Consider the following 25,358-nt stretch of genomic DNA (forward strand, 5'->3'; position numbering starts at 1 on the left):
AGATGATAGACCTGCCATTTGAATTATAATGTCATATAGGCACAATTCCATCAAGAATGAAGCATCCTTGGAAGACAAGTATTTTCTTTTCTATTATATAGAAAGAGAAATAATTGATACTTAATTTGTAGACACTACCCATCTTGGAAGCTGAGTTCCTTTGTACTTATTTTCCTTGATTCTAGGTACTGAAACTAAGATATTACTTTAACTTTAGAACCATTTCCTATCTTAAAGTTGTTCCTGACCCCCTCCTCCCAACTGTATTACTAATTCCTCAAATTATTTTTTATGCATGTAATGTGTGTCCATCTCATAGAATATAAGCTCCATGAGGGTAGGGAATATGTAATTTTCAGACTTTGGCATAAAAACTTACACATAAAAGGTGCTTATTGAATATTTATTGCAATGAAATTAAAAATATTCTTCCTTCTTTTCCCATTATAACTGAATCAGAGTAAATGATGAAATATAGGAATTATGATATTCCATTTTTTATTTCTGGAGATCTGTGGCTAGCTGAGGGAGATTTGTCAGAATAGACATAAGTGGAAATTTTGGTAATATGGATTCTTTTGAAAAGTTTTAAAAGGAAGGCACTATGCTGGGTGAACCCTAAAGCTTATTCCAGATCTAAAAGATTCTCTTGAAGTATGTTTCTTACACCATTTTAAGATTACAATATAATGGGATGTTCTGTAAGAAAAATGAAATGAAAAAAATTCCAATCAATTTTGAGTTTCTCTTCTAATGGCAGACCTTAAATATGAGGATGAAAGAGCTTAATTTGAGCTAATACTATATCAGTCTCCAGCCTAAGACGTGCAGGATTGGGGTGATGTGATTTTCATGGCTTTACTTTATGCAATTAGGCAAGCTGCTACCTTCTGGACCAGCTGTGACTTTCATCTATCCTTCAGCACAGGTCCCAGTTGTAATGGTGCATTGCAGTGGTCCTCAGTGGATATGACAAATGTGGAGGTAGCTATGAACTTCATTCCAGTATGAAGGGAACAATTTTTTTTTTGCTAGCAAAACATGGAGGTAATTTGGCAACTTATTTTAGTAGGTATGATGAATTATGTAAATTTAACTACTAATCACTTTTTTTCCTTTTGAAAGGAGCATGCTCCCTCAGAAATAAGTCTTCAGGTACTGAGGGCCACTTTCCTGAATACCTTTCACTGAATCTGTCATCATTATACCATTATTTGTAGGTCTAGTCTGATTTTCAGTCATTTTTTTCCTGCAACCAATATCCATTAATCATTAGGAAGACTGCAAAGTTGTTGATTCACATTCCGCTTACTAACACTCTGAACCCTTGATTTTTTTTTTCTATGAAGCCAGACATATCAAACAGAATGTGAATCACCAACATAGTTGTCTGTTGTTTTTTTTTTAAGCAAATATAATAGGTCCGGCAATGTAGTGTGTGGAACACTACTGCCACATAGACTTTGTCCTAAATAGTAGGTACTAAATAAATGCTTGCTGCTTGAGGAAGTTGAGACACTACATCTTTTTTTTCATATTGAGGATAGCCTGATGATCTTACAGTTAAATGATGGACTCATGCTTATTGTCAATAAGGCTTTAGAGTTTCTGGAAAGGTTAGATGACTAGAATTATTCACTTCATCAGGCATCTCTTTAAATAATGTCAAGACAAAAATCATACTTCTGATGAAGCATTTTTTAAGACTTCCTTTCAAAGCCCATAAAAAGGCACTAGAGGAAAAATTTGCATCATGCTAAAGATTGATTATTAGGTTTCTAAATGAAAATTCATTTCCAAAATTATTTTTAAGCTTTGAGAAATTTAAATTTCAACAAAAGAATGACCATAGATGAGTAGTCCTATTGTTCAACATCCAAGAATTAAGGCTATATTTAGTTGTTTTCCATACTCAAAGTAAACAAAAAAAAGTAAACTAACTTTTAATCAGCAAAATATTAATTTCATTTACCATCCTAGCAGAAATAATCATTAAGAGTTTTCTCTTTCCTTTACAATAAAATATTAAAAATTACTTGTTGAATTACTTTAGAATTTAATAGAATGGAAACTCTGGGAGGATGAGTAATCAATAAGACATTTAGTAGCACCTACTATTTGCCAAGCACTGTGAGAAGGATTTGGGTTACTAAGATAAAACTCGAATAGTTCTGCCCTTAAGACTTATATTCTATTCAGAAGTAAAAAATAATAATAATTGCCTTAAAGAAGCTTATATTCAATCGGGGATATAATATACACATACATAAAAATGTGTATATATATGTGTGTGTATGTATATACACACATAAGTAAGACTATTAAATAACTTCAAGGTTATTTAGAGAAAAGTATATCTGGAGTTGGGGGAAACAAGAGTTGCTTCTTATAGAAAGAAGTGTTTGAGCTGAGTCTTGAAGGAAATACAGAGGTGAGAACAGAGTGCATTCTAAGCATAGTGGACAGCTAGGTCAAAAGGCAAAGAGATGGGAGATGGCATGTTGTTTCACAAGAATAGTAAAAGGCCAATTTGTCTGAATTAAGGAGCAGGTAAGGGTGGTAATGTATAAAAAGATTGAAAAAATAGATTGGGACCACACTGAGCAGGAATTTATATTCCAAACATTAAAATTTATATTTTGTTCTAGAGGCAATGAAAAGTCTTTGAATGTTTTCTACAGTAGGTGAAATGATGTGGTCAGATTTAGCAAAGTCAGTTTATCAATGATGAGAAAGACAAATTAGAGGAGGGGAGAGATTTGAGGCAAACAGACCAATTAAGAAACTATTGCAATTATGGGCAAGAGGAGATGATAATCTGAACTAGGTTGTTGACTGAGAGAGAGGTTGGGGAGAAGGGGACTTATGTGAGATGTTGCAGAATTTGCAAACTTGGGTGATTGCAAAGAATTGGTACCCTTGAAAGAAAGAGAGAAGAATTATAGAGGGATAGGTTTTGGGGAAAAGATAATGAATTCAGTATGCAATGTCTGTAGGGAATTCAATTAGAAATATCCATTAGGGATTTGATAAGGGACCAGATCTCAAGAGTGCAACTTGTGAGTCATACACATAATTAAGAGTATAAGAACTGATGAGGTCTCTGAGAAAGAAGAAGAGTAGGAAGAGATAAATTATAGGATATATATATATATATATATATATACATATATATATATGTATATATTCTCAGATAGAATGATAGAATAACCAGGAATAAGCAATTTAAACACATACCCCCAAAACAAAAACAGAGAGGATAAAGCATTCAGGAAGAAAGAGTGATCAATAATGCCATAAATTGTAAGATCAAGAAGAATGAGGATTAAAAAAGGTCATTAGATTTGGCAATTAAGAGACAGCTTTAGCTGAGTTATGGAGTTGTAAGTCAGATTGTTTAAAAGTATTGAGATGACAGGAAATGAAGGCAATAAATGTAAATAGCTTTTTCAAATAGTTTATCTGAGAGAGGATGGAGACAGCAATCGTTTGTGGGAATGATAGGGTCTAATGAAGATTTTTAAGTAAAAAAGAGATGTGTATGTTTGAAGGCAGCAAGAAAAGAGAATTAGATAGGGAGACATTGATGATTAGTGAGGAGGAGGAATAAGAGTAAGAGCAATCTGCTGGAGAAGGTGAGGGGGGTGGTACTGAAGCTACAGGACTGCCCTTGGCAAGGAGAAGGTCCACCTATTTTATCAGTTTGGAGAAAAGGAAGAGAAAGTAGGAAATGATGTCAAGTAGTTTTGAAAAGGTTAAAAAAAAGAAGAGAGAACTCATAGTGAAGAACCTCTATTTGTTTAGTAAATTATGAGTTTATTATTCCCTAAATTTATCTCTTTGAACCTATTTAGAATTTTGTGCATCCAATATCTTAGCATGAAATTCACTAAGGGGTCTACTACTTTTCTTAAGCTTGCACATAATGTAAGTAGTACAAAATCTTTATTGAGAACCATATGTATATGCATATGCATATTTAATGCTTCTAACTAACACAAAGAGGTGCAGATAACTGGTCCTTATCTCCTTTTTAATTCCCAAGATCTTATTTTTTAATCCCCAAAGCTTGATACTGGATATCTAAAAATGAATTTATTCTGCAGATAGGTTAAATTAGAGGTTTTTGGAGGTTTCATCCATTTCTGAGATTCTATATGAGATGAAAGGGCTAAGAAAACACATAGTTAAGATAATTTTCCACAATTTAACAGAATAATTTAATATTGGTTTTTGAGTGAATTGTCTTTCATAAGCAATCTTGATATAAAAGGTAGGTAGAGACAAATACAGTAATCTTAGACATAATAAACTGAGGCTTGAGACCAAAAAGATCTGTGAAAACACTGTCTATTTTGCCATGACCAAGCAATTGATACAAAATATGTTCCTTACATTCCTATAATAACATTATATTAGCTTCAACATTCTCAAGAATATTTGCTGACAAAGATTAGGATCAGAGCTTCTTCTAAAAGGGTGCAGTTTTCTAGCAAAATTGGTTTCTATTGATCTAAGAAGGATTTCAAGTTTACCTAATGCACTTCTGTAGTTTCTTCCCAGCTATAGTCATCAATAAATGTTTGTGACTTGACTTTTAACTGCCCAGTAATATCCAGACTGACCAAAGAGGAGGAGGAAGCTTTGCCAGGTCAATTATCATCCCCTTCCATTTTATGTAGCACAAACTGGTTGTCACATTGCAGCTATAAAGTTGTCAGCATGGTATAATGGAAAATTAGCTGGATTTGGAGTCAGAAAACCTGGGTTCCAATCCAAGACTGCCATTTAGTTCTTATGTGACCTCAAGCAAGTCAATTTACCTTGCTGGGCCTTGGCTAAATAATAGCCTTGTCCCTTCTAGTTCTAAGAAATTTGCGACTCCAAGAAATAAAAATGTGGTTAGAAAGAAAGGTAATTGAGAATGAAAATAATGTGAATAAAACTATTATAATGAATATACAATAATATACACGATAAAATATTTTTCCAGTCTACCTGGATAGCCTATAGAACAATTTTTCACTGATCTTTTTATAGGAAACTCTATACAACTTGGAATCCAGTAAAATAAATATTTTTTTTCCAAATCCTGTCCATGAACGAGTATACATTTTAAAATTTTGTTTTGATTCAGTTCAATTTAAGATTTCTTGACTATCTTATATGATCCTGGTATTATGTGAAGTGAGACAGTTATGTGGCTTAGTAGATACAGCATTGGGCCTGGAGTCAGAAAGACTTGTGTTCAAATCTAGATACAGATACTTATTAGCTCTGTGACTCCAGGCAAATCACTTAACCTCTGTTTGCCTTCTTCTATTAGAGAAAATGGCAAACTTCTCCAAAACTTTTGACAAGATGACCCCATGTATGCAGTGAAGAGTCAGATGTGAGTGAACAACAACATCTTACATAAAGTACATACAAAGGTAAGAAATGATAATCTCTGCCTCCAAGAAGATACAATGGGAGAGGGAAAAATGAGATGTAGATCAAAAAAAGTTAGGGAAAATGTGAAGGGGCAGTGGAGAGAACTCAACCCTGGGGATGGGGTTGACAAGCCTGAAAGGCATCTGGGCTGTGTTTTAAAAGATGGAGATGGGATGATCAGGCATATAAACAAGAAAGGACAGGATGAGAACTGAGAACCATAAATAGCTTAGTCTACATTGAGAACACTTCAAGGGAAGTTTTCAGAGGTGAGGCTGGGTGGTTAGTCTGAAGTCAGGTTGCATAGGGCCTCGACTGTAGATAGCGGCAAGCTCCACCAAAAGTTTTGGAACAGAGGATGATGATAATGATATATTATGAAGATCACTTGGACAACAAAAGAATGAAAAGAGAGAGAATGGATTCAGGAAGATCAGAATTAGACAAACATAGGAAGCGCTTATCAAAGATGAAGTTTTCCATGGTTAAGGTTAGCTCTGAGTGGATATATTAGAGCAGTGGAAAAACTGTAGAAGAGGCAAAGATGCAGGGGGTGGCAGGTGTTCTCCATCCTTGAAAGGGCAGCCCTCATCTGTTTGACCATAGCCTGACAACTGTATCTCTCTGATACAACAACACATATGTATGAGTACACAAGTCCTCTCTCTCTCTCTCTCTCTCTCTCTCTCTCTCTCTCTCTCTCTCTCTCTCTCTCTCTCTCTCTCTATTCTGGAGCCAAACTTTACCTAGGATGAGAATAGGATTAAAAGAAACCAGGTTAAAACATTACACAAGGTCAACCTGTAATTATGCAGCTGAAAACTTAGAAGAATAAATCAGCAGGTGTTCCATTTCCCCCTTCTCTTGCCCCACACCATGCCCCATTTACATTGTAAGTTAAGCTGATGGTTTAAAAAGGTACCTAAGTGTTCTATAATGATCTTTTGTGTAATCATCTCTTTTATCTGCATATGGAAGAAACAAATGCTTGCAAAAATAGGCAGATTAAAAAAGAGAGACTAGAATGATAATATCTACATTTTCTTTAGTTTGAAAGATGTATTTATACAGAGGAGTACAGTTATCTCTTTCACATCATGGGGGTTAGGGATGCTGTGCCCTTGTGATCTGTAAGATTCACGTAAAGTTTTTTTTTTTGGTCTTTCATACCAGAGAAGCAGTAAGAATTATTATGATAATAAAAGATAAAATATATTATTATATACAATTATACACATATTTTGTGCATTTCTGTGTTTCTAAACTTTTTCTGTCTCATCTGAGACTGCAAAATTCTCCCAACATTTCCATTTAATTTCCTATGCTGACCTATGATATATTGAAATCATTATGGGAAAAGTCATGATGTGGCAGGGGTAACAGCCAAATTATCCCCTCCACCAGTCTCCACTCCTTTAGGCTCCTTTTTCTCTACTTTAAAGTGAGGCTGAGAACACATATGATAAACCACCCTCCTAAGGACAAAGAGGCTAAGAAACCCTTTTGCTACTTTTTTTTTGCCTAAATAGATGCTCCAATTACCCCAGCAAGCATGGCCTGAGACAGCCCTGATAAAAGTATTTTTGTCATACCTTAGGATCATGTATGTAATTAAAATGATGAAAAGAAATAATAGCATGATGAGGATCCATGATGAGAGAGTTAGATGGTACCTACAACTATCTTGTCCAAGCTCTTCACTTTACAATTGAAAAAACTGAAGTCTAATGACATTAAGCCCCTTGCTCAAAGTGTGATTTGAACCAAAGATTTCAGAATCCACAAATCTTTTAATCAACAGCGGCATCCTTTATTTCTAAGATCATTATGTCAATATGTAGTGAAAGTCTTGACCCTATTATAAATTCTAACTCTATTCATTTCTCTTGGGAGATGGGATCTTCTTTGCCTAATAGTGATATGAGTATTTCTGTGTGTGTGATTTAACATTAGAAACTGTCACAAAAAACCCAATGCAGTATAACTTTCTGATTGAGCTAATTCTCATTCTAATGAATATGATTTGAAAACTTGTTTTTAATAAAAGTTTCTTTAATATGAATAATTTTTAATTATGCATGCTTATCAAACGTATAGTCCTGTTTTCAAAGAAAGATCTGTGAGACCATCAATTACTGTATAAAATCTGTCAAGATATAACCAGAGACAGAAGATTCTAATTTCATGATACTTATTCAATAGGTATCAAAGAAGCATGTTTCTTAGTGGGGAATGGAGTCTTCCTTATACTAGTTGGAGGTTATTAAAAGTCTAGGCAAGAGATGATGAACTAGGGTGGCAGGAATGGAAATGAAAAGAGAGGAGAAATGTGAGAAAAAATTTTTTAGCAGCAGAATCAACAGGACTTGGCACCTTAGAGGAAAAAAGAATAAAAGATGATTCAGATTCTCAGCTTAGGTGATTTAAAGTTTTGTGTTACCATCATTGGAAATAGAAAGATTTCAGGAGTGGTAGGTTGGGGCATGAAGTCAATGATTTTAATTTTGGATCTTTATTTTGAAGTAGTGGTAGAACTATCAGGTTGAGGTGTCTAAAGAGGTAGAAATGTCATACTGAGGCTTAGAGAGAATAGTCAACTAGTGGAGTTGAAAAGGTTTAATCAGAGAAATTGGAGGAGAAGCAGGAAAGAGAAGTATAATAGAGAGTATATAATAGAGATAGGAAAGTATCAAGAAAAGGGAAATAGGCAATAAAATTAAAACTACGGAAAAGACAAAGGAATCAGTGAACTCAGTTAAAAAAGAGAGTGATCATTATTGGCCTGGGAAAGAGGAGTTTCAGCATCATTAGGGAGGCATCTAATGATATACTATACCAAAAAAGGAGAGAGGAGTGCATGAAATTAAGATGGGGACAATAAGTATTATTTTTAGAAATTCTGTAGTAATGGAAGAGTAGAGAAATTATTATAACTTGAAGGAAATGTTTTGTTTTATTTATAGGTTGGAAAAACCTATGCATCTTTTTTCTGTTTCCCCTCAGTTTGACTCTGACATTTTTTTAGATTTTTTCAAGACATTGGGGTTAAGTGGCTTGCTTAAGGCCACACAGCTAGGTAATTAAGGCCACATAGCTAAGTAATTACATCTTTTTTAATCAACAAGAAATAAAAAGGATGATATTGATGTTAATTCAGGATGATGACGAACCTATCTCCCAGGTGACTTTTGCTCATGATTATAGGGACTGATAGGAGGCAAAGATTTTGTTACTTACTCCATAGGTTAGCTTGGGCAACTCACTCATTCTCTTTGAGCCTCAGTTTCCTCATCTGTAAAATGAGGCAATTGGGCTAGATTGCTTTCATCTTTATTTCTCTAATCCTCTTAACCTATGATGACCAGGAGAATGAGGATGAAGTTCCTACCAATTTATTCTCTACCAGAGTGTTCTCATTCAGATAATTTTTTAAGGTAGTGATCATCCTATCAATTCCTTATCTTTCTAACTCAAATGCCCCACTTATCTAAAAATCCACTTAAAAAAAAACTCAAAAATTTCCCACAAAAGCTAGATAAGCTTTCAGAGACAAGGGCTTAGGGGTAATATCTCTCATTCTTCTGTTCTACTCAAAGTTCTTTGCTCTTGATGTTAACCACAGAGAAGTATGTTAGTCCATATCATTTTGCTCCTTTTATAGGAGGATAGGTTTTCTAGCAATTTATTCTTTCTAACAAAAATATGACAATCACATTCCATTATAACATAACAATTATGTTCTTTTACAATATAATGATGTGGAATCCATTACAAAGGCATTTTTACCTCTTATAATTCAATATTAAGTAATGAAACATGGATTTTACAACCTGAAGGAAGTTGGACAATTTTAAAAAATCCTCAAGGAATTGAATAATAGATAAAAATCACTTTATTAGCAGGTGGGGAGATCATTAGAGGAAAAGTAGGGGTGCTATCTACCAGATAGCCACTCTTGCAGCTGTCCTCAGACATTTGACATTTCCTTTAGGAGTGATCTGCCATCCATTTAAAAAGGAGGGGGCAGGAAAGCACCAATTCTAAACTCATTTAAAGATAAAATAGAGCTGTCACAAGCTATTATCCTTTGTGCCAAAAGTTATATGGAATCCCACTGACAACAATTTTCACTTCAGCACACATGATAATCATCAATGTTTTTGGAGAAACAATCTGGAGTTTTAAAATTAAGTCTTTAAAAAGCTTCATTTTTCATTTGATTTTCCAAAAATAACCTGTTTAAATTCCCCATATTTCCTCTTTTGATTTCTTTATTTCTAGTTTTTTCAAGCTGAATGTTTTCAAGCTGAATAGCAGCACACTGTTTTAGTCTTTTCATAAGTCCTCATACAACTGAGATACAGCATGCTGTGGGAAAAGCTACATTTGGAGCCATCTACTATGTATAACTATATTACCTTGGGCAAGTCACTTACCTCTTTAGCCACAGTCACTTCAACACCTGTTAATATTGATAGCTATCATTTATTTAGGGCTTTATGATTTGTAAGACATTTCATCATTATTGCCCCACAACAATCCTGGGAGGTGGGTGTAATTGTTATTCACATTTTACAGAGAGGGCAACTGAGGCAGACAGGGGCTATGTGACTTGCCTAGGGTCACATAGCTAGTAAGAGTCTGAGACTCCAGGATCAGTGCTAGATTCATTGTGTACCTAGTTGTCTTTTAAATGTGACTAATTTTTCAGAATATCATGATGATGTTGAAAAACAACACAATCAGTTCCTATCATCCAGACAGATTATTTGAATAATTTATATTTGAAGAATTTTAAGTCTGAATGTTAGTCTATTTCAGTTACCTACAATTGATGAAAATAAGATTTTAAGGCAAGTCCACATAACTATGGTAACTGAGACCAAAGTTGAAGCTCAGTATGTTGATTCTTAAAACATTTTTAATCAACTTTGTGTAGTATTGAAATTACATTAGACTTAATGAGTTAATATTCTTTGTATATAAATACATTTAAATATTATTCATAAAATACCACCATGTACATTAATATTATAATTCCAAACCTTTCCCTCAAACCCACTGAAATACCACTTAAGGGGTGGCTAGGTGGTGCAGTGGACAGAGCACTGGCCTTGGAGTCAGGAGTACCTGGGTTCAAATCTGACCTCAGACACTTAATAATCACCTAGCCGTGTGGCCTTGGGCACACCACTTAACCCCATTGCCTTGAAAAATCTAAAAAAAATACCACTTAAAAGTCACTTATATTTTCTTTTTTTCTATTTACAGAGAGACAGCAATCCATCTACAATTAAAACAAAGAACATTGTCAGTGCTTTTTAAACCCCAGTGAACCTGCCATCATTTTAGTGTTTTAGGGGCAAGAGAGTCTCAAGATTTGAGGGAAAATGTCTAATAGAGATGAGTGGAATTAGCTCCAAGGTTTGATATAGTGTACAGGGACATGAGGTGAGGAGGGTGGCAGGTGAAATGGAGATGAGCCTCATCTCTGAGAAAGATTGAGTGCATATAGGTGTATAGATTCAGAGGTGAGACTCAGTTCTGTCTCATCTGATGCCCCCTCACTCCACTGTCCCTCAAAAAAATCTACAGAACAGAGTCTTAAGAGAAACACATTGGGCAGTCATTTTTGACAAGTTTTTAATCACCTATTCTGACACTCAAGCTTCACTGAAAACACCCAAGCCTCACCTTGTTAAAATTTTTCCTAAAGATTTCATTTTAATTTAAGATTAATGCAATATTTGAAATTCCAATTAGATTAAAGAATTTAAAAAAAGCTCCCTTTCTTCCTTTATAATGAGCCAATAAAAAAGCCACAGGATGAAAATAAAATGCAAATATATAATTTACTTCTGAGCTTAACTTTTAAAGAAGCATAATTTGATTAAACCAGGAACTGAAATTTTATTGTCTAATAGCTCATGTAGAGCTCCTACATTATAATAATAACTAATCCATGAAGTTCAAGAACACAGTTCATGGAATTATGTGATAAGACTAAGGAAAAATTCTCATTGACTGCTAGAATGTGAGGAATCTAAGACTGAATATTCAGTATAGATGATAAAGTCAGAATATTTAGTTCTCACAAAGTATTATCCTTGGTGGAAAAAAAATAAAAGCTTGGGAAAGGATGAGAGCAAGGTGGAATGACTTTCTAATTTCTTCAGGGAGGGCTTTGCTTTTATTCCACTTCTCTAGAGCAGGTGAAAGTAGTTTCAGAATTAGACAGAATCATTAATTTATTCTGAAATAAGGTGGTCTTTATTAGTAAGAATATATCTAGGAGAGCTATTTTCATCATCATCATTTAATGAGTGAAATTATTGTCAAGAAAAAGCAATATTTCCTAAAGTGCTTCATTAGTTTGTTTTAGGAGAGACAAAACTTTAGAAGTTTAGATAGTTTCCTAACACTGTGATAAATCATACATCAGTGCTAGAATTTTGAACTGATCATCCATTTTCTTCTTTTGGATTTGTGTTCTGTAACTACTATCATAATACAGGTAGCATTATGAGTATTTGAGACAGTGTCTCAAAAGTCTTCATACAGTTTTAAGCTTTAATATCATAAATAGCTTTAATTTTACTAAATTTTATTAAAGCTTTTAAGTTTAATAGCTTAAAACTACACAAAGATTTTTTGGGATACCCTGTATATCTTCTGTTTCTCCATGCATTGATCTTCACTCAAAGCTTCTTTGCCATGCTTCCCTCTCTGGTTTGTGGTTCTTCTTAAATAAGCTTTATATTATAAAGGACCAGTTAAAATATTTCATGTGTTCCTTTAAAAAAAAGATGACAATTTATTTTCCATATTGTGGTCATGAATCTCATTTCACAAAATCTTGCTAAAAATTAGAGGTTGAATTTATTTCTTTGTATCATGGTGAGATTTCTAATTCATATTATGAATTAATTGCATATTTATGTAAAGTAATCTTAAGTTATATATATACTAGTACTAAGGATTACCTTTTTTTGGTGAGAATATTTCATCTGATTACTTCCTATGTTGTCCTTTTTGCTCCCATTTTGATAAATAATCAAAGGATATGAATAGGTAATTTTTTTGATGAAGAAATCAAAGGCATATCTGATCACATAAAAATGCTCTAAATCATGGGTGTCCAACCTTTTAGGTCTTTGGGGGTCATATTGTCTAACAAAAGCTTTCCAATGGCTACATATAGAATTTATTATTTGTGACTACAATGTAACCCATATTACTAATAAGATAATAATAAAATGTAATAATGATTCATGAATGGACTTTGAGGGCTGAGGATTGGACCTGCCTACTCTAAATCATTCTTGATGAGAAAAATGTAAATTAAAACAACTTTGAAATATTACCTCACACTTTTCAGATTGACTAAAATGACAGAAGGAGAAAATGACAAATGTTGGAGGAGATATGAAAAAATTGGATCACTAACACACTGATGATAGAACTGTGAACTGATTTTGGAGAGCAATCTGGAATTATGGTCCCAAGTTCTAAAACTCTCTATACTTTAGGTCTGTTTTCCAAGGTGAACAGGGGAAAAAAAGGAAAAGAATTTATATGTTCTAAAATATTCATAGCAGCTCTCTGTGGTGGCAAGACCTGAAAACTGAGGCAATGTCCCTTAATTGAGGAATGACTAAACAAGTTGTCGGATAGGATTGTGATGAAATACAACTGTACTGTAAGAAATGATTAGCTGTTTGATTTTTTAAAAACATGGAAGGACTTGCATGAAATAATGAAAATTGAAATCAAAACCAAGAGATCATTGTATATAGTAACAGCAATATTCTTCAAAAATAGCTGTGAACAACTAATTTAATTCTGAGTTTTATAGAAACTAAATTACAAAGGATATAAAGAAAGATGGTATCTACTTTCAGAGAAAGAATTGATAAACAGAAGTATGCATAGTATCATTTTATATATATTTATATATCTATGTGAGATAGTGGCCTTCTCTAATCCATGGAGAGGAGGGAGGAAAAGGAATAGAACTTAAATCAGAACTTAAAATGAAACAAAAATAAGTTAAATTTAAAAATAACATTGGTTTAGTTCACCCCCCTTAATTTTCATTTAAAAATGTCTTGATTTTATCTATAAATATTAAGTCAAATATTTTCTAATTATATATAATCTATTCCTGACAAAAAGTCTCTTATTCCTATATATTAAGTCGGGGCACAAAAATACAAATTAATGTTTTGAAATAATCTTCTTTACTTGATGTTCAACATGGTAAATTGGATAAAGTTTTAGGCTTACAGCAAGAGAATCCCGTTCTCATCCTCTGGACACCAAGTAGCACCGTGTTTGTGGATATAAAACTAAAACTCTTGGAGCTTCAATTCCCTACTCTACCAACTGCTGAGAAACACTTGCAAAGCAATGTTATGAATAATGAACTTTGTAAATCTTAAAGTGCTAGGCAATGTGAGTAACTATTGTTATTATTATAGAGGGTTCTCTCTTTTGAAGCCAGTATCTTCATATGGTAGCCATGAAGCAAACCACATGTGAGCATCTAAAGAATTTAGGTTCTTTGCCCAGGCCTTCATAATCTTGAGATGCCCTATGTAGGTTATTTCTTATAATATCATTCTCCCCCAAATGAATCATTGGATAGTTTTTGGATTAATTGGTCTCAGGAAATTTTCTGTAAACTCTTAGATTCTTTCCCCTGAAAGACATATGACTGCTTCAGGAGCCCTTCTCAAGATGTTGATAACCAAAAGTTTGTACTTTCTTTCTATGACCAGTACTTGATTTCTTTTATTTATAGAGTATTAAAAGTTGTTTACTCCTTAGAAGTTCCACTTTCTAGGGATGGTTAGGTGGCACAGTGGATAGAGCACTGGCTCTGGAGTCAGGAGTACCTGGGTTCAAATGTGACCTCAGACACTTAATAATTACCTAGCTGTGGGGCCTCGGGCAAGCCACTTAACCCCATTTGCCTTGCAAAAACCTAAAAAAAAAGTTCCACTTTCACTATCTATAGGAAAAGGATTAAATCTACTGTGTAGTTCCAACAATTCAATTGTCACTTTTTAAAGTATCTTACAAACTTCTGATTCAGGTTTGGATTCTGTTTTGTTACTTTGTGTGTGTTTTTTTTCTACAGTTATCTGATATGACTATTTTCCAGGATATATTTGATTTGTGATCAACAGATTCAGGTCAATTGCTCTAATGCAAAAAAGTATTATCTGATAAAAGTCTTCAGAAAAACAGCTTCTAGAGGTGATACTGAAACACACCATTCTTCACTATGTAGAAGATAAAAGAAAACTAGATACTGAATGTCACAGTTTCTCTGAGATACAAATAATGTGGAAGGTGGTTTTGCTCAATTATTTTTCTTCGTTACAAGAGAGTTCTATGGAACTCCAGGGTACACGGGAAATGACTATTGTGCAAAAGACAAAAGGGATAAATAAGCTGAAGGAAAAAAAAGAAATATAACTTTTAGAAACTTTTTTCCCTTTCGTCTCTTCGCGTCTTACTACTTATCTGAAATTAGAGGGTGTTAACTTACATCTCTGTTTCTTTCCTGTGGACCATCTATTGTTCTACATCCCTGATTAAGGCTTTTTGTTTTTTTTAGCAATGGACTTTCTCTTTTGGGACATTTACTCCTCTTGGTGGCAAGATCCTTCAAGGCACAGAACAAATTCTACTCTGTCTAAGACCTAACAGTATCTTGTTCATTTATATTCAGTTAATGTTTGGTGATACAGTAAAGAGAAAGATTTTAACTAATACAAATGGTCTTGGATTTTTTTCCCCCTTGAATACTCATTCACAAAAAGAGAGAAGAAATCTGAACTAAAAATTGTTGCATTACATTTCCAGAACATAGCAACAGGCATTAGAAAGGAGAATAACAGATCCAATGAAACCTATTTCATTGTACACTGAGCAAGCCACTGATGTGTGATGGTTAGGCTGATTTATAGTACCTCATATAATCATAGCAACTTGCCTTTTTTCCCTCTGAGTTTTGATTATTTCTAAAAGGCTACATTACAACTGAAAATAAGGGGAGAAATGTGCTTCATACCAAATGATTTTTGAAATTGGCTTAAATGACCAGAAAATCCTCTCAAAAGCCACAAACTAGTTTTTAATACCATTTACTCCCAATCAGTGACAGAGGACCAGAAGTATTTTTGTTGTTTTGGTGATTGTGGCTGGAAGCTTCTGAGACTTAATACACTATATACTTTATACAGATAACAAGCAAAGCAGAATTCAGTGAATAATTGAATAAATCATTTCATTTTCAGAATTGTTACCTTTTAATGTAGCTTTCTTAAGAACCTTCATGGCATAGAGCTGTCCAGCGTCTGAACCTTTGATCTTCCTTACGAGAAACACCTAGGAGGAAAAACATCTATAGTTATTGGGCAGACAGCTCAATAAAAGTTGTAAAGAAAGGATAAGTTGAAAAACAAGCATTCTCCTCCAGTGTAGCAAGAAAGAAAGAACTGGAATTAGTAGCGAATTATTAAAGATTAATAAGAAAAATATTGCATCATATATTTCCTTAAATCTTACTCAAATTTATGTCATTGTTTTAAATAGTTACTCATAATGTCATTTATGACTTATACTTTGTGGTTTTAACAAAGAGCTTAATTTATTTTGATTTTTAAATTAAAAAATAGAGATTGGGTCATGTGGTCAACAAGCATTTATTAAGTGTCTGCAGTGTGCTGAGCACTGAGTTAAGCACTATAAATAAAAAGAAAGGAAAAAATGCTCCTCCCCACAAAAAACCAAAGTAATCCATGCTCCCACAGAGTTCACAAATAAATAGGAGACAGGATGTAAACAGCTACAGACAAACAAGATGTATATGAGTTAAATTGGAGATAAGAAGCAATGAGAAGGCATTAGTATTAAGAGGATCTGGAAAGGCTTCTGATAGAAGGTAAAATTTTAGCTTAGACTTGGAAAGACTCCAGAAATGAGGAAGGAGAAAATTTCAGGCACTGAAGACCTCCAATGAAAATGCCCAGAGTCTGTACATGAATTGTACAGTGAATTTTACAATGAATGCAGTACATTGAATTTTAAACTAAAAAAATGAATGGTTTTAATAAGACCAAAATCTTCCAGAACCAGAGTTGGAGGGTTGGAAGGGCCCTCAGTGGTCATTTAGATCCTTGAAAGAATCCCTACTACAAGATACCCAAGAAGTGCTCATCTAATCATTTCTTTTTTTAAAAAAAATTTTCTGATATTTTATTTTTATTATTCCAACTACCTGTCGTGAAAGCCTTTCAACATTCATGCACCTATATGTTCATAAATTACATATTTTTTCCCAACAAATTTCTACCCCCTTTCTACCCCACCACCCCTCAGCAGTGAATAGGTCAGTAAAAGTTGTTCATATACATGTGTACATTTCATCCAACCATTTTTTTGAAGACTTCCAATGAAAAGGAGCCCTCTCTCTCCCGAGACAGACCATTCCACTTTGGGAATTGTTTTACTTTCATTTTCTTTAATTTGCCTCTTTGGAATTTTTACCTATTGGTCGTTGTTCTGCCCTGTATGATCCAGTAGAACAAATCTAATCTCTTTTCTACTTTAGAACCTTTCAAATACTTGAAGACAGCTATCATGTGATCTTTGAGTTTTCTATTCACTAGAGTCAACATCCCCCAGTCCTTCAATAGATAATTATATGATGTGGACTCAAGACCTACATATTGGTTGCTCTCCTTTGGATATTTTCATTTATAAATGTCCTTCTTAAACTCAGGTCCCCATAATAGGATTCCATGTTACATATATGGCCTAAGGATTGCTTCCATTTGAATTATTTTAGAAAGATTCTGAAAATTCCTTGGCAAGATAAGGTATCAGACCCTGGGGTCTTCTCTCCAGCTAAATTGCCAAACATTCAACTCTAGTGCTGAAGGGTAACTCTGGTGGGCTGGTCAAGTAGCCTGAAGGCCAAACATATATTTATCTAAGAAATTATTTTACAAAAAACTAGCACAAGGCAAGCAGTCCCATGGAGATCAGAAGAAGCTGCATTCTCAAGGTCTCTCTGAAGAACTTTGGTATTGATTGTGAGACTCTGGGCATAGGACTATCTGGCATGGTGCCACCACATCAAAGAAGTTGTTGTGCTCTTCAAGGAAAGCAGAATCACAGTAGTACAAAAAAATGTGAGACTCAGAAATCTAGAGACATCTCCATCCTTAATGTTCAAATGGACTATTTGTGCCTGACTTGTGGTAGAGCCTTCTGAGTGCATACTAGACTTGGTCCACTTCAAATATGAAAAAGAACAATGACAAAAGGCTATCACCTGTTTATTCCTCAGCTTTTTTTTTTTATTGTTATCCAATATCATATTAAACTTCTGTGGGTTATCATACTCCTGTCACCTGTTTGAGCTTAGAATCTACCAAAACTCCAAGATACGTTTTCAGACACACTACATAGTAGATTAAAGTTTCAGACACACTACATAGCAGATTAAAGCTTGTACCTTGTCATTCATATCATGTGGTATGAAGGTACAACCACTTATCTTGGTGCAGTTTGCCCTAATTACATGTAAAGTACCAGAAAAGAAGAAATAAGTTCTTAAAGTAAGGCCTTATATTCCTTTTGACCCAACAACACAACTACTAAGGCCCATACCCTAAGTCAAGGGTAGGGAACCTTTTTCTGCCAAGGGCTAAAACTTCAAAATTAACCTGCTACATCTTGTAAGACATTTAATTAATTCATCCCTCAAAAGCTCTTAGATTTATTGAATTTTGAGTCCTGCCTGCAATTATCTTGGCAGCACCAGACCAAATGATTTTGCTGGCCTTAATCAGCCAACGGACAAGATGTTCCCTACCTCTGCCCTAGGGAAATCAAAGAAAGAGGTAAAGGACCCAAATGAACAAAAGCATTTAGAACTGGAAACTAGGAGGGTATCTACCAAGTTGGGAGTGACTAAATAAAGAATATAAATGGAATGGGATACTATTGAATTCCATAAGAAATGATAAAATGGATAGCTATAGAGAAACCTCAGAAACCTTAAACTGATGCAAAATGAAGTAAGCAGTTTCAAGAAAACAATTTATATGAGAACAATTTACAAATAGCCAGCCTTGATGGACTGATGATGAAAAGCAGTATCCACCTCTTGAGAGAGCTAATATGCAGAAAGAATTTGGATATAGACAATGGAGATATTTTTTTTAACTATACATATTTTAGAAGGCTTTTCTTTTTCCTTTCTTTTTGTGGATGTGAGAGAAAAGTTTGTCAACAAAAAATATTCCATATACAATCCTTTTAGCAAATCTTGACAGATAACCTTAGTAGGGTTGTTTTTCTTTTCTTTTTTCTTTCGATAAATTATATCAAACATAAGATCTAGCAGCTGGAAGGAGCCCAGAGATGGTTCAGGCTAAACCCTTCATTTTTTAAATGAAGAAACTAGCTCAGGATGATAAAGTGATGGCCAGTATCACACAGGTAGTCAACACAAGAGCCTGTACTATATCCAGATCCTTTTAACTTGGATTTTCCCAAAATACCATGCTACCTATATTATGGAAAGAAATAATTGAACTGAAGTTGTATTCTTCTTTTGGCCCAATTTCATAGCAGTGAATGACCAAACGAACAGTGTAGACCAAAGGTCTACAAAAAACATCTGAAATCATAGATCTGAGACAAACTTGGTGAATACATAATCATTCAGGACAAGGATTGTTCTTTTAGTGTCAACTTCAAGAACCCAAATGTCACCACTGGTTGCTAATAATTAATTGATATTCAACAAGAAACCAAAGACCTTATGTAATACAAAATTAATGACTTAAAAAGAATTAGATTTAGGAAATAAATAACAAATGTCAAAGATGTTAAACTGAGAATGAAATTTGATTTTCAGAACCACAGCTTATGTTCTCTTGGTCAGGAATGGAGTGTACTTAATAAAAACTGACAAAATTATATTTGCCTTGAAAGTTGCAAATTTAATTGGAAGGGCTTTAAAATGCAAAATGAATAGGATGGAATAAAGATTGCTCATGTGTTACCTACCAACCTAGACTCCCCAGAGAATAGCTACAATGTAAGATAAAGGAAGAAATAAAAAAAGGAGACCAGGAAATCATATATGACACAAATCTTAGAAAGAAGTCAGGCATAAAAATCTATGTCAATTGTAGGAATTTATTTTGCTTATATTTATTTGTTACAGCTGAGAACTTTATTATTTTGTGTGTAGGGGTGGGGAACTGAGTAGTGATAGTGATGCAAAAAATGAAGAAAAAAATCAAATCACTGAAATGTTAGAAAAAACATATAGAAGAGGGCATAGAAAAGAACAGAAAGGGACACTGATGCTCAGGTCAGTGATGGTGCTATCACATTAAATTTGTTATGTAATTAAACTGTGCAATCTCCTTTTTCTTCCTAGTGTTCCTTTCTTCTATCTTGCATAAAAAAATGTTCAGGATTGTTTATGTATTTATAGTTAATGATAAAAAGACTTAAAAAATAAGTAGACCCTTCCTTGCAAATCAAAAAGTGAAAACGAACAATAAAACTTCAATCCTATAAATGGAGGGCAAACTTTTTTCACATTTTCAGATCTATGGTACATCATCACCCATTTGTGTTATATATTAGATTTTTCTCTCTTCGTGCCTCATCTCTTCTACTAATATAATTTGGAAATAAAACCCTAGGGATTGAAAACTGTTTTGAAACAACATTGGGCAATTTTATTAAAAATAACCATTCAATCCTTAGCACCCAATAAAAGTAATTTTTATAGCCTTCTACATTTTGTTATTAGAATTATCATTTTAGTAACTCAGAATGCCACACTGCAAGGGAATTAGGCAATTAGTGCATTGTACAATATTGAGCAATCTAGGCTATATGCCATATCATCTTAAAATGGCACCCTACACTAATATGTATAACGAAGATAAGCAAAATTATAAACCACAAAATTATCCAACTCTAGCTACTCTTTAGCTATTTCTCAATAATGAAAGATTGCTGTTGGTCTTCAGTCTCCTCCAAATTAATGAGTCAATTGGTTATCATACATTGTTTCAGAGGTCACTAACATAATTACCATCTTCTCTAAAAAAGATCAGCTTAAAGTAAGCAAACCTTTATATTGATTAATTAAGCCAAATAAGGAAACTGATTGTGATCTCCTCTGCACAAGAACAGAAAATGTTTCCTACACATATATATCATTTGAATGACTCTAAAAAGTCCCCAAATCATTCCCCAACTGAAATGCTACTATTAGAAGTCATTTTCACAAGAAAACATCATTCCCCAATAGATTAGGATATAAACAAACATTTTTTTACTTTCTTTTTTTAAATTTTTATTAAAGATATTATTTGAGTTTTACAGTTTTCCCCCAATCTTGCTTCCCTCCCCCCACCTCCACCCCACAGATAGCACTACGTCAGTCTTTACTTTGTTTCCATGTTGTACCTCGATCCAAATTGGGTGTGATGAGAGAGAAATCATATCCTTAAAGAGAACAGAATTCTCAGAGGTAACCAGATCAATCCATAAGACATCTGGGTTTTTTTCCCCTGAATTAAAGGGAATAGTCCTTGTACTTTGTTCATACTCCACAGCTCCTTATCTGGATACAGATGGTACTCTCCTTTGCAGACAGCCAAAAATTGTTCACAATTGTTGCGCTGATGGAATGAGCAAGTCCTTCAAGGTTGAATATCACTCCCATGTTGCTGTTAGGGTGTACAGTGTTTTTCTGGTTCTGCTCATCTCACTCAGCATCAGTTCATGCAAATCCCTCCAGGTTTCCCTGAAATCCCGTCCCTCCTGGTTTCTAATAGAACAATAGTGTTCCATGACATACATATACCACAGTTTGCTAAACCATTCCCCGATTGAAGGACATTTACTGGATTTCCAATTCTTTGCCACCACAAACAGGGCTGCTATAAATATTTTTGTACAAGTAATGTTTTTACCCTTTTCCCTCATCTCTTCAGGGTATAGACCCAGTAGTGGTATTGCTGGGTCAAAGGGTATGCACATTTTTGTTGCCCTTTGGGCATAGTTCCAAATAGCTCTCCAGAAGGGTTGGATGATTTCACAGCTCCACCAACAGTGTAATAGTGTCCCAGATTTCCCACATCCCTTCCAACAATCATCATTATCCTTCCTGGTCATACTGGCCAATCTGAGAAGTGTGAAGTGGTACCTCAGCGAAGTTTTAATTTGCATTTCTCCAATAATTAATGATTTAGAGCATTTTTTCATATGGCTATGGATTGCTTTGATCTCCTCATCTGTAAATTGCCTTTGCATATCCTTTGACCATTTGTCAATTGGGGAATGGCTTTTTGTTTTAAAAATATGACTCAGTTCTCTGTATATTTTAGAAATGAGTCCTTTGTCAGAATCATTAGTTGTAAAGATTGTTTCCCAATTTACTACTTTTCTTTTGATCTTGATTACATTGGTTTTATCTGTGCAAAAACTTTTTAATTTAATGTAATAGAAATCATCTAATTGGTTTTTAGTGATGTTCTCCAACTCTTCCTTAGTCATAAACTGTTCCCCTTTCCATAGATCTGACAGGTAGACTAGTCCTTGATCTTCTAATTTGCTTATAGTATTGTTTTTTATGTCTATGTCCTGTAACCATTTGGATCTTATCTTGGTAAAGGGTGTAAGGTTAAACAAACATTTTTTAAAATAAATCAAAACAATTTATGTCATGTGAAAAAGTGCTCTTATTCATTATTGATGAGACAAATAAAAATTAAAACAACCTTCAAATATGATTTTATACAGATTGGTTAAAATGGTTCTAGGGGAAAGCAACAAATATTGGAAAATTCTGACACTAATTCACTGTTAGTGGAATTGTGACCCAATACAACCATTTTAGAGAGCAATCTATAATTAAGCCCCAAGAATTATTAAACCACCTATACTCTTCAACACAACAATACTATTAAGTCTGTGTACAAAGATGATTAGGGGAAAAAAGAAAATAATTTATATGCTCTAAAATATTTAAACAACTCTTTTTGTGTTAGCAAAGAACTGGAAATTGAGAGGATGTCCATCCATTGGGGAATGGTTATATTTGTGGCAAATGGATTGTAATAGAATGCTGCTGTGCTATAAGATATAATGAGTTGGTTAATTTTAGAAAAAATATGAGTAGACTTCCATGAAATAATGAGGAGAATCAAAAGAACATTGGGTATAGATAAAGCAATATTATTTTTAGAATAATTTTTAGTGGATAAATCATTTTACTTTTATAAATATCCAATTTACCTACAAAGGTCATATGAAAGAATATACTATCTACATTTAGGAAAAAGCTGATAAGTAAATTATAGAGTAATTTTATATAGATAAAGATATACATATACATATAATATACATATACATATTTGTGTCTGATCTATAGGGAAGGGGGAAGGAGAGAAGGAAAAAGGAAAAATTACATTATGGCTTTATCACTTATTTTAAAGAAATATCAAATTGTACATAATAGAGTTATAGTTTCATGTGCGATAATCTTTTTTTAAATTATGCTACTCTATGGAAATGCTTATTTTATTCTATAATTTAAAAATAAAATAAATGAAAATAAAAATTTATTTTCTTTTTTAAACTAAGAGTTGCTCCCTTTGTTTAAAAGCAAATATGTAACAGGAAAGGACAATAAAGACAGGGTAGGGAATATCTTCCTGGATTATTTTGGGTCACTTGATCTTTCTGTCTTTTAAGCTCCAGGTTCTTAAATTATTTGAAAAATTTATTTTGATACTTAATCACATAATGCCTTATCTACTAAGATGGAACAGAAGGACCAATGGATTTGACATTAGTCCCCTCAGATTCAAATACCAACTTCTGTCTCTTACTATCTGTGTGACTTAACATAAATGACCTAAGCTTTTTGAGCCAATTGCCTTCCATCTAGGGTCATCTTCAGTGGTCCTGATTCATATCTGACCACTGAACCCAGCTGGCTCCAAAGGAGAAAGTGAGGCTGGTGACTTAGCACAGCCTCCCCTCACTTAAATTCAGTTCATGTGCTTTTTATGGTATTACCTATCCTGTGTCATGATGTTCTTTGAGGATGAAGGACAAAAATATCATCATCTATTTCTATAGAATGGGGTTGCTAAGGATTACACTATCTGCTTAATAATAGTATTGTTGAAAAAGTGCTTTGTAAACATCAAACTACCCAATGGAGCAGTTCACTGTTACTGCTTTTCAAAAACTTCATGTATTAATGTTTTGTCTTCCTTACTTCTTTTTTAATCCTCATAGTGTCTAGCAAAGTTCTGAACACATAATAGACCTTACATAAAAGTCTACTGAAATAGTGGAGTTTATTTTATTTATATTTATTTATAATTAATCTAACCATGTATAGCTATGGAATTTGGACTCTAGAAGTTTAAAAATACAGCTTTCAGAAAACTGTGACGTAAGAGTGATAAAAATAAAATTTTAGTTTGTTTTTTTCCTTTCATTCTTGAAGAAGACCACTCTATGCACTGTGCCACCTAGTTGCCCTACATAAATATGAGCTATTATTATTGTTACTAATACATTCTTTGGGTTACAATTGTATCCTTTCTGCACGTTCCTATTTTATTTTTAAAGGGAAGCTAGATGGTGCAGTGGATAGAGCACTGGCCTTGGAATCAGGAGGACAGGAGTTTGAATCCAGCCTCTAATGCTAACTGTGCGACCTTGGTCAAGTCACTTAACCCTGATTGCCCTGTATTCAGGGCTAACTTGGTCATTCTGATTCATATACGGCCACTGGTCCCAGATGACTCTGGAGGAGAAGGTGAGGCTAGTTACTTAGCACAGCTGCCCTCACTCAAATCCAATCCATGTACTTGTCATGTCATGACAGTGCATAGAGTGTTGGGTCCAGAGGCAGGTAGACCTGAGGTCAAATTCGACCTCAGATACTTACTAATTATGTGATCCTGAGTAAATCATTTAACCCTTTTTTGCCTCAGTTTTTTCATCTGTAAAATGAACTGGAGAAAGAAATGTCAAATTACTCCAGTATCTCTGCCAAGAAAATCCCAAATGGGGTCATGAAGAGTTGGACAGGTCTGAAAATCAGCAACATTTATGTAACACTTTAAGATTTGCCTTATTTCATCTAATATTCACAACAACCCTGGGAGGTAGGTGCTTTTATTTTTCTTATTTTCCTAAGCAGGCAACTTGCTTAGGATCTTGTATCTGAAACAGGATTTGAACTTGAGTCTTAGCAGATCACCACAGGATTAAAAATTATAAGTGTGTATCAGTTCACATAATAGATTTAGTCATATAATAGACTTGAAACTATTATTATTATCATTATTATTATGGTTCAGATATGCGATTTCATCAATGTAGGAAGCTTCTTATATGTAGACTCCCCAAGGTGATACAAATAAGCAACATATTTGTGATTTATAAACTAATGATGTTGTAGAAGTAGGAGAACTCAAATTGAATTTGATTTTTCACAAATAATAGCTTCTTGATATGGCAAACATTAATAATTTCATAAGTTTAGTATTTTTATAGTTCGGTTTTCTTAAAGTGAGGCATATACTCATTGTGTATAATGAAAACATGTCTCTGCTCTTTATTTTAGTGCCATCAACTTGTATGCTACTCAACTTAACCACAGACCTCCACTAGAACACATTATCATTCCACTTTGGTTTAATTCAATATCATTACTATACTTTCATTATATAGTCTTTAAAAAGCTCCAATATATATCTCTCTATATATAACTTTGTGTATATATATATATATATATGTGCCTATATTACTACTTGATTATGACATTTTATTATGTTATACTAGAA

General features: G+C 33.8%; 1 protein-coding gene across 4 annotated transcripts in view; it reads right to left on the bottom strand.

Moving 5' to 3' along the window:
• Nucleotides 1–25,358, bottom strand: part of RPS6KA2 (ribosomal protein S6 kinase A2) — a 455,741-nt gene that overhangs the window by 119,356 nt on the left and 311,027 nt on the right. For all 4 annotated transcript variants that reach the window (XM_074188016.1, XM_074188018.1, XM_074188017.1 and 1 more), the window contains one exon: nt 15,750–15,831. In XM_074188016.1, the coding sequence (XP_074044117.1) occupies nt 15,750–15,831 (82 nt within the window). The remainder of the gene's footprint in view (nt 1–15,749; nt 15,832–25,358) is intronic.

This window comes from Macrotis lagotis, chromosome 5, assembly GCF_037893015.1.
Source record: "Macrotis lagotis isolate mMagLag1 chromosome 5, bilby.v1.9.chrom.fasta, whole genome shotgun sequence".
NCBI lineage: Eukaryota > Metazoa > Chordata > Mammalia > Peramelemorphia > Peramelidae > Macrotis > Macrotis lagotis.